At 36.0% G+C, this 10,485-nt stretch overlaps 1 protein-coding gene across 23 annotated transcripts; it reads left to right on the forward strand.

Annotated features, from left to right (window-relative positions):
* The first annotated feature begins 202 nt into the window (after window positions 1-202).
* On the forward strand, window positions 203-5,213 carry LOC110935757 (DEAD-box ATP-dependent RNA helicase 40-like). Of its 23 annotated transcripts, none has more exons than XR_002589423.2 (12): window positions 203-641; window positions 910-984; window positions 1,588-1,850; window positions 2,233-2,330; window positions 2,419-2,521; window positions 2,666-2,799; window positions 2,909-2,986; window positions 3,101-3,414; window positions 3,530-3,598; window positions 3,711-3,869; window positions 4,031-4,297; window positions 4,837-5,213. XR_002589423.2 is itself a non-coding variant. In XM_035989741.1 (9 exons), the coding sequence occupies exons 6-9, from the start codon at window positions 3,343-3,345 to the stop codon at window positions 4,891-4,893; spliced, it is 465 nt and encodes a 154-aa protein (XP_035845634.1). In that variant the 5' UTR covers window positions 1,024-1,114; window positions 1,588-1,850; window positions 2,233-2,330; window positions 2,419-2,521; window positions 2,666-2,986; window positions 3,101-3,342; the 3' UTR covers window positions 4,894-5,213. The 23 variants fall into 23 exon arrangements, 2 of the variants coding, with proteins under 2 accessions (XP_035845634.1, XP_035845635.1); XR_004892049.1 differs by having other exon boundaries at window positions 3,105-3,414; XR_002589433.2 differs by having other exon boundaries at window positions 3,177-3,414.
* Window positions 5,214-10,485: the final 5,272 nt, after the last annotated feature.

The raw sequence follows: 10,485 nt of genomic DNA on the forward strand, positions 1-10,485 counted from the left end.
CTTTTACAAAGTCAAAAGACAAAATAAATCTATATATATATAATATATGAATAAAGTGTGGGACACGTGTCAAGTGATGGTGCAACCACAATGGATTTTTGGCGGGAAAATTGTGAGAAACCTTATGTTTTCACACGGGATCCGAATTGTGAAATCCATGCCCGCAAATTTTGACCCGACTATATATTGCTTCTAAAATACCTCATCACTCATTCACCAAACCCTAATATGCCGTTCAATCTCTCTCCGATTCTCCCCTGCCTTCGATGCACAACTGCAAACCCTAGAGGTTATCCACAACTGTGATCAACATAAATCAACATAATTGTCCAGTTCACCAAATAGTCGTTGCCATCTACATTGAAATCGACGCACACATCAGAAACCCTAAAAGCTCCCACGTTCTTCTTCAATCGCCTGATAAAGGATTCCAAAATCAAACCGATTCACTTCCAGGTATGTCAACCAAGAGGAAGATGGTGACGGTGGTGGTCACCTGAAGAGGGAAGATGACAATGACATGGGTTGATTTCTCCATTGGTGGTCTTGTGATGGTTGTGGTTCTAGGAAATGGCGAAAGGGCGGCGGCTAGGGTTCCACCAACACATAAATCTGACCGATTTTGGTTTCGGCAGGCACTGGTAAGTTGTTGATCCGTTTTGTCCAATTGAAATTAGGATTTTTAAGAATGTATCTCCTTCATATTTCATTTCATTAATTTTTTAAAAAAAAGCCGTGTTTTTCAAGCAAACTACAACCTACACACCCCTGTAGTATACTTGAATGATATTGAACTAGGTAAAAGATGTTAATTGAGCGTGAACTTTGTTTTCAAAAAGATGAAGTGCTATTAAATCGTTTATAAAACTGATCTTTGTGGCTTATCGAGGCCGTTTTACTTTCTTACAGGTGAAAAGCAACAGGAAATGAATGTGGGTCATGTTACCTTGGAACAAGCTAGCATTATTGATAGGCATTATTGTGGTAAGTGTGGAAGCTTTTTGATATGGAAGTTTTTTTTTTTTAATTTTGGTTTACTTTTTACAATCTTTGAATAATACATATCTGTCGTAGCATCTTTGATAGTCATCTTCCCAGCCAACGGTCACTAGCGGTAAGATTTTTAACGGTCGAGGACAAATTAAAAAGAAATCTGCGGGGTAACGCTAACTTGGGCCATTCAGGTTGGGTAAAACCTGAACTGAATTAGAATTCGGTTGTCAAGTTAGTTTTGCCAACTTCGTCGACTAGATTTTTTTTCGACCAAAAAGTATTCAATCTTTAAACTTTTATTGTCGTGTGAACCTTTGCAGATTGAGAAGCCTTTGCATTGACATGGTGGTAGGCTTGAGCATAATTAAACAAACCAATATGTTTGTGTTTATAGTAGTAGACATTGGTCATCGATGACATTCATATGCTATTACCTGATCATTTGCTAAATTTAGTAAATATAAATATCATCAGCAGATAGATATTTGATAATTTATCAACGTTTTAGCATGTGGCATGTGTAAAATTTGATGTTTTTGATGAACTTTTGTTGTACTGATTTAACTTTTTGGTTCACTGACTGTTCTTTGCCAGATGGATGGGAGAACCGGTGGGTTAAATCTGACTGGAAGCAAGATGAGAACATGGCTGGGAAGTGGAATTATTAATTATACATCTGGCAAATGGAATACGAATGCAAAATATACTACAAAAATGATTTTTTAAGGTGTTTGTTTATATGTGGTCAGTTTTGATTATTTTTTTTTATCTATTTGTTTATTTTTGCAGTCATTTTTAGTGATGCTAAGGCATAAGAAGCGTGTTGGGTAAACAGGAAATGACACTAAAACTCAAAGGTAAGCCACTAGAAGTTTTGTTGGTCTCTTAGTGTCGAAAATTTCAACCAATTTATTTGAAATTTGGCTACCTTAGGCTAGGTTCAACTCAATAGGCCCATGGGGTCAAACGATAAAATTTGAATCTAATGGGCAAAGCCTAGCCCGAACTGTTATTCAAATGTTTTCTACACCTATAATTGATTTGTTAAGAAAAAAATATGGATATTCATTTTAACACCATACTTGTATATTTGTATTTGATAAATTAATCTAATACTCAAAATGACACAAAAATGTTGAGATGGGTCAATCCGACCCGAATTGTTTTAACCTACATTTAAAACTGACCTTTATCACCCAAGCTCCACTGATAAAAGTATTTTGAGGATTTTTGATGTAGATGAAGACACGAGCCAATGAGATTACACGACTAAGGAATATGACAACCAAAACTTTGTAGATCTGAGTTTTTAGAGGAATATTAACAGCCCAGATCTGGTATGCTTGTAGTTGATTATGTTTGTTACAGATCTTGTATGTTTGTAGCTGATTTACATGCTTATGTTACTGATTATGTTTGTTACAGATCTGGTATGTTTGTGCATCATTCATTGACCCATTGTTTGTTAGCCTAGTTTCCGTTGATACCAAAGCTGGTGATGGTTGGTGTTCGTGTAAACTCAATTTGAGTAATTTTTTGATCCTTTTTTGGTCTAGAACTGCTCAATCACACTCTACTTTGATTAAACAATGATTTTTTTTTATAATTTGGATAATTCTAAATCTAAATGTTCATTGTATAATATACTGTTTTTTGTTTGTTATGCTTCCAGATATGTGTTGGGTTGAGCGACAGACATGGAGGACGTAGAAAAGCTAGAAAATTTCTTGGAGTGGGCAAAACGCTAACAACGTCGACGAAGCTGAACGGAAAAACCCTAATAAGGTTTTGACTTTGGTGAAAAAGGTATAATATAATTCTACAGAGGCGATGATTAGTAGTGTTTTGGAGTTGTGGTTTCTAAGAAAGAGAATAGAAAGGTGAGAGGGCAATCAGTAGACATATTTGGTTTCAGATAGACCAGTAGAGCAGAGCATTTGATAAATGGTATAGTTGGGTGAATGGATTTAGGGGAGTGGGCCCTCAACTGCAGGTATAGTAGTATAGTTACAATTTCCATATAAATTAATACTTGATAGTTTATTTGTTACACAAAAACATATCTAATTATTATAAGTTCTAAATCTGGGTTGTATCATATTGCAAGGTAGAAGTGTCCATACATATGGGTATTGTAATCTCGAAACAAATGCTGGTTATGTAAGGTTAACTAAATTATACAGCAGGAATTACAAGAATGCTAAACGGGCAGCGGTGCTGGGTCGATTAAGGCACACGTGGTAGGTTCTGGTGACCCTAGGCATTTTTCGGCGAAGGGTGTGATCAGCAAGTTCAAAGTAACTATGGTGATGGTTTTGGTATCAAGGTAACATCTCGGTCAAAATAGTAATGGGCCCTTCAGATGCTATGGCTCTATCATCTGTTGACGTTTATCGTAAAAAACATGACGTCACAGCAACGGTTTGTTTACTGACTTGACTTTAATATCTTCACGATAATGTTTCATGTTGTCTGTTTATTGTAAGAGATATAACGGAATCTTGATATGGGTTACTATCTTCGTTTAATTCCATAGGGTGATAATGTTCCAGCTCCATTCATGTCATTTGAGTCCACTGGCTTTCCTCCAGAGTTATTGAGAGAGGTAAGTCATTCTCATCGGCTATTACATTTTGTTCAAATATCTTTGGTTATGTGCTAGAGTTTTATATCATGTATGTTTAGCGTCTTTTGTTTCTTCTTAATTTTGATTATAGGATTAATACGTTTGACCCAACTATCGTGCAATATCTGTTCCAGAAAAGTAGCACATGTCGTACGCTGCCACCACTTTATTCTGAGTTAGGCTGCAAATTCTGATGTTGGCTCTGCCTCATTTGTCATAATTGCACCTTTTCTTGCTTCGAGTTGCTTCAGTAAGCAACTCTATATCTATCGATCTTTATTTAGTTAACTTTTTTTTCCAATTTTAATCATCTTTTCAGTTCTAGGTTTTTTAACATTCTGCAAAATGCTTGACAATCCATAAAAACATATTTGTTAATCTAGAGAGTTAATTAATATGATTTTGTTTCAGATATGTGCTGCTGGTTTTGCTTCGCCTACACCTATTCAAGCACAAACATGGCCTATTTCTCTACAAAACAGGGACACAGTGGCAATTGCAAAGACAGGTTCTGGTAAAACGTTAGGCTATCTGATTCCTGCGTTCATGCTGCTTAGACATTGTAACAACAATCCCCAAAATGGGCCCACGGTCGTTTTAGCTCCCACTAGAGAACTTGCTACTCAAATACAAGATGAGGTCATCAAGTTTGGCCAATCCATCAGAATCTCTTGCACAGTGAGTTTTCAGTTATTATTATTTTCTTCCTTTTATAAAAAATTGCTGATGTGGCTTGGCCAAGTTAATACAAGCCCGTCACAATAGTACTTTCGAAATTTTATAACCATACTTTATTACTAAAATAACAAAAAAGATAAACGACGTAATTGTATATTTAAAAACCACTAGGAAACTTTTGACTTGTACGTTTGTGCTTAGATCACTTGTACATTACTATTTACAACTTGACGTAGACAAAAACAGTCACGTTACAACAATATAGTCGGAATTTTATAAAACATTACATTTGTAAAAAAATGAAAAAGTCTTACGAAAAAACAAAATATGATTAAATATAATAATAATAATAATAATAATAATAATAATAATAATAATAATAATAATAATTTGAAAATAACCAACTTGAATTAGTGTTGGTTATGCTTATGGTGGAATGATATGCACCTGATCACTCTTTCTTGTGCACATTGACATGGACCTAAATAAAGAATGACCAGAAAAGGTCAAACTAACGGCTGGTGTTCTTTGTTTTGTAGGTTGGAGGCAGTCTTGGTTGGGGCGCTATATATGCCACTACAAAGTTGCTGAAGTAGTCAATGACGGTTGTACAAACTTATTTAGTTAGTTTGTCAAATATGACTAAACTTTAATAGAGTTGAATAGAATAGAGTTGGTGGACTTTTTCGAATGGTTGAGAAGATGAAAGAATGAGTATTATGACATCAAAAGATGATCGATAAGAAGAAAGAACGATTGATGCTTTTTGTTCAGGGTGCATAAGGCTAGAACTAAATTCACAGCAGCTTTACGTTTTTTCATTCTCTGATTGAATAAAAGTTATGGTTTAGTATAATTATATTTATTGTAGTTAGAAGATATGATTTGAATAGTTTTTATTTGTATTTATCTAATACATAAGATCTTACGTGGGTTAGTTACTTATTATATGTATAGGTACTTTCAAATACTTATTTTGATCGTGGGTCTATTCGAAAATCTTGAAATAGCGTTAAAAAACTCACTTACAACCCGACCATATTAAGTTTCAGATAAGTCGGGTTTCTCAGGTTTAGAGGAAGAGGATAGGTTTGATTGGGTTAGTCAGGTTAATTTAAGTTATATGATTATTTAAATTATCGTCACATTTTAACATTTAAGTAACCTTTAAAGATGTAATTTGTTAGGAAGATAATTATATCTATAATATTTTTTGATATTTGCAGCAAAATATCAAAATTCATACTGCTACTAACAAAATTGCATTAAAATTCAAGCATCGTTTGATAATATGATAACTAAAGGTCTCAAAACTTAATGTTCCAAATACCATAGACTCTAAACTAAAACATATCTATTAAAAAGACAACAAATGTTCGGGTTTTTTTTTCAGGCTTCGTGTTTTGAGGTTTTTGGGTCGGGTTTTCGCATGGAAAAAGTGACCCGATGACCAACCTATATAAGGTTCGGGTTGGTTGGGTTTGGGTTTTTTGGGTTTCTCGGGTACTGTCTAATTCGGGTTTTTGTGGCTTCGGATTCGGGTCGGGTTTCGGATAAAAATGAATAACCCTACTCATGTATTTGGAATCTTTATATGCAAAACCAATATGATCAATGATTGATTAGCTATTGATATATGCCGTTTTGTGATAGTTTTAGAATAGTTGATATATCACCTGCTAAAGGAGAGTCATGTGTGAAGGCCTGCAATGAAATAAGACCGGAAAGAATTAAAATTGACTTTAGAAGTCTAATTTTTTTTGTGCAGAAAGAGTATGTGACTTCCAAGGTCCCTTTGGCTATTCATCCACCATGGCGTGTCTTCTTAGGCGTATGGGGTTCGAAAACATTCTTATACAGAGATCTCATTATGATTAAAAGGGAATTGGTTTTACTTGGAAACTTTCAATACATATGGAGAAGGGAAAGAGGATACTTTAGAGGTTCAAAGTGTTATTTATGTATTTTTGTTTATTGTAAATTAAATTTTCCTAGCCCGGGATTTTCCCGGGTGATAGCCTAGTATGTTATAAACAAGTGGGATTCTCGTGCTTCGTGGAGTGCATTTGGTTAGCATTGGTTCGGTTCGTTAAGGTAACAGTATAAAACAGGCACTCGTTATAGTAACTAAAAGAGACTGAAACGAATATCAGTGGCGGACCCAGAAATTTTTTCCTAGGGGTACGGAATATTTTCAAAGATTTTAGGCCCCCAGCTGTATAAAAATATAGGTTCATAACGGGTCGGGTCGGATCATGTAAGACAAAAGAACATCAAACTAAAATTTATAAATCATCAAAAACACGTCAATCGTCATTACAAATTACAAACGCAATTAAATTGTGCCCTACAGGTTTTTTTTAAATATATCCAAAATATTATCTAAAGATACTAAACACGCCATAAGTTCATCACATTCTTACTTATTGTTCCTAACACATATAACTTGCTCCATAAGTTCATAAAACAACACTAAACACTTAAACAAAATAAACAATCATGTTCAACCATAGCCCATAACTTTCAATTATATTTTTAAACATTAATATTTTTTTGAACGACCAACAAACTCAATCCCGAGCACTCTCGGGGCACCCACTGGACAAACGGAGTACTCCGAAAGTAACCCGAGTCCACCACCAATTCCGGGGAAAACCCGGTAACCCACCCGCCCGTAGGCACGACGGTGAAATTACCGGTAAAACCCGTTTGGCTCAAGAATCCAACCCAGGTTTCTCTGGGTCTTCTATCATTGTCCACCAGTGCCTCACTCTGCACCAAGTGGGAGTCGAACCTGCATCTCTCAAGAGAAATGCAAGCCCTCCACCACTTGATCTAGAGATCATTGGCATTCAAGCCCTAATATTAAATGTTGATTACTTGTAATAACTAATCATTTAAACAAACAAACCTATAAATAAAAAACAAAATCATTTAACTAAAAGTCTAGAACAACAAAAAAAAATGTAATAAGATTAAACTCTTACACATCTATATTTTCTCCTAATTATCAACAAAATAAATAAATAAATAAACCATACTAGTTCTGTATTGGAATTCTGATGTATGTATGGGTCGGTCCAACCGAAATTTTGATTTTTCCGGTAAAAAAAGCCACCAGGTCATGAGCAGTGGCGTCAAGTCGTTGGGAGTTTTTTTTGTGTTAATAAAAATTGATTGCAGATTTGGTTTTAATTGGATTAAATAATTAAGTGAATAAGTGGTTAATAATTATTTTTTTTCTAAGTGGGGCGGTTGAAAATTTTCAAGGGGTGTGGGTGAAAAATTCTAAGGGGTGCGGTCGGGATTTTCAGCGAAAAATAACACTAAAAAATATTTTTTCATGGGGTGCGCCCGCCCACCCTTGGCTTAGGGTGGGTACGCCCCTGACGAATATCAATACGAATGCTCCTTTGTTTTCAACGGAAGCTACACCGGAACGTTGAGAGAACCATAAAAATAGATACCAGCAGCGATGTTGTTAATGAACAAAAAATATACATTAAAATTGACCCGTTTAATTTTGAACGAAACTCTTGTCACAATTAGAAAAAAAGTAAACACATCTTAACGTTTATACGAAATTTGTAACGTATTTAGGGCTGCAAAATAACCAAACGTTTGGCGAACAGTTCGTGAACTGTTCGGCGGGAAGTTTGTTTGTGTTCGAACAATAAATTTGGTTCGTTTAGTTAAATGAACAAACATGAACAGAGGTCGTGTTCGTTCGTTTATGTTCGTGAACATTCGGCAATGTGTTCATTTGTGTTCGATAGTTCATTAGTGTTTTTAACTTTTGTATTTATTTAAATACTTCAAAATTCCGACAAATTAAATATCTAATAAGTGTCGGTGTATTATATATTCTGTATTTCTGTTTATGAACGATTGTTTGTGTTCGTCTATTTCTATTTGTGTTCATGAACATTGTTTTGTACTCATTTGTGTTCGTCAACGTTCGTTTTCGTCCGTTGTCTAAAATTAACAACAAACACAAATGAACACGAACAAGTTCATTTCCTTAACAAACGAACACGAACATAGAATCTCGTTCGATAAGTGTTCGTGAACAGTTCACGAACACATATATTTCTTAACAAACAAACACGAACAAGGTCTTGTTCGTGTTTATTTGGTTCGTTTGCAGCCCTAAACGTATTATATTATTAAGTAACGAAAACTATACATGCCATATAACAAAAACTAAGGGTATGTTTGGTTCGCGGAATGTTTTGGAATTAGAATTTTTATAGGAATGGAATTTAAAGAAATTGGATTTGGAATTTAAAATTTAAAAGTGGAATTTGGAAATTGTTAGAATTGGACTCTCAGTTCCATTTTGATGTGTCTAGTTGTCAAATGAATTGGAATCCATCACCCTAGCATCCACCACCCCCAGTTCGGGTCGAAACGGTTCCCGTCGAAACAGTTCGAGTAGAAATGATTCGGGTTGAAACAGTTTGGGTGGAAACGGTAAGGGTGGAAATGATTCGCGTCGAAACGGTTCGGGTGGAAATGGTACGGGTCAAAACAGTTCGTGTCGAAACAATTCGGGTGGAAACGAATCGCGTCGAAACGGTTCGGATGGAAACGGTATGGGTCGAAACGGTCCGGTTCGAAACGTTTCGCGTCGAAACGGTTAGAGTCAAAACAATATGGATCGATATGGTTTGGATGGAAACTGTTCGGGTGGAAACGGTACAGGTCGAAACGGTTCGCATCAAAACGCTTCGGTTCGAAATGCTCAAAACGGTTCAAGTCGTAACCGTTCGGGTCGAAACAGTTCAGGTAGAAACAATACGGGTCGAAATGGTTGAAGATACCAATGAATTTACTTTAATTTAGTCACATATTGGAAGAATTTGGATTCCTTTAGTTGAAGGAATTCATGAATTCCAATTCTATTTTCAACCAAACATATGAAGACTGAAAGATTCCAGCTCCAATAAATTCTGTGAACCAAACATCTTTTTTTTGGAAGGTGTAGATCAGCTGGCAAACGACACAAGGCCCAAATGAGAAGACCCGGGATCGAATCCCACACTTGGCCGATTGGTCTGACCGGGAGTTCCAAGCGGGGACTGACCCCCCCCCCCCCCACACAATCCTGTGCGGGAAACCGCCACAGACCGGGATCGAACCCGAGCCTATGGGGAAAACCCTCACACCTCCGTCCAGCTGGGCTGGATATCATTGGCTCAGTGAACCAAACATCTTAAGAGATGAAATTCAAATTTCAATTTCTTTTAAACTCTATTAAATTCTTGCGAATTAAACGCAAAGGTAACTTTGATGACATTCCCCCTTTGCTTTGATTATTTGTATATTCCATTCCTTAGTAAAATTTATATAAAGACGTAGAATATGCAAAAGGAAAAACACAAATAATCAAGAAAAAATGGTAAGCGAAAATAAGTGCAACCAAGCGAGCCCAATAGCAGGAGCCCAACAAAGGGGTAGACATGGCTCGGTATTCGGCAATAGGCCGGCACTATGTTGTCTACTATATTTCTTTTTTTAGTTAACTAGAATTGAGACCCGCCGCAATGCGGCGGGGATTCTTTAGTTATAGCTAAGTCAACCTAGGACTCGCACGTTACGTTAAACCTGTCAAACGGGAGAAAAATAGACGATGTAAAAACGTTCACCCATACACGCAAAATTAGAACCAAGCATAAAGCGGAAAATTTGCGAAAAATGAAAATTATAAAGGATCAAAGTTGAAAGTAAAAAAAGTTGTGAGGATAGATTGCAAAAGATAAAAAGTTTCGGGTTAAAAGTAAAAAAAAAACAAATAGTTTTGGGTTAAAAGTAATTTATGAAATACTTTTGGGTGAAAAGTAAACAAAAATCAATTTTTTTTTGGAAAACCCCGAAAGCCAAGGTTACGACAACCATATGCATAACCATTTTTTCTTTGGAAAACCCCAAAGCACACCCCGCGTTGCGGTAGAGCGTAAAACAGTGTCAAATAGTACTAATGTCACACAACCGTCATTGACCACCAACCACTGAGTCGACCTAGAATCTGCGTGTTGCGACGAACCTGTCAAACATGAAAAAATAGAGGTAAAAATGTTGAACCAAACATGCACGTTGCGCCGTGTTAACTTGCAAAATTTGAAACAAATCATAAAAGGTTGAACCACACTCGTACGTTGCGTCGTATTAACTCGAAAAATTTAGAA

This window comes from Helianthus annuus, chromosome 4 (genome assembly GCF_002127325.2).
Source record: "Helianthus annuus cultivar XRQ/B chromosome 4, HanXRQr2.0-SUNRISE, whole genome shotgun sequence".
NCBI lineage: Eukaryota > Viridiplantae > Streptophyta > Magnoliopsida > Asterales > Asteraceae > Helianthus > Helianthus annuus.

What these genes read in the sequence shown, in the direction of transcription:
- LOC110935757 (XM_035989741.1), top strand. Translation starts at nt 3,343, where the DNA reads ATGGGCCCTTCAGATGCTATGGCTCTATCATCTGTTGACGTTTATCGT. An exon ending in AACATGACGTCACAGCAACG is followed by an intron (nt 3,415 to 3,529) that starts GTTTGTTTACTG and finishes TTAATTCCATAG; the next exon opens with GGTGATAATGTTCCAGCTCC. An exon ending in CTCCAGAGTTATTGAGAGAG is followed by an intron (nt 3,599 to 4,030) that starts GTAAGTCATTCT and finishes ATTTTGTTTCAG; the next exon opens with ATATGTGCTGCTGGTTTTGC.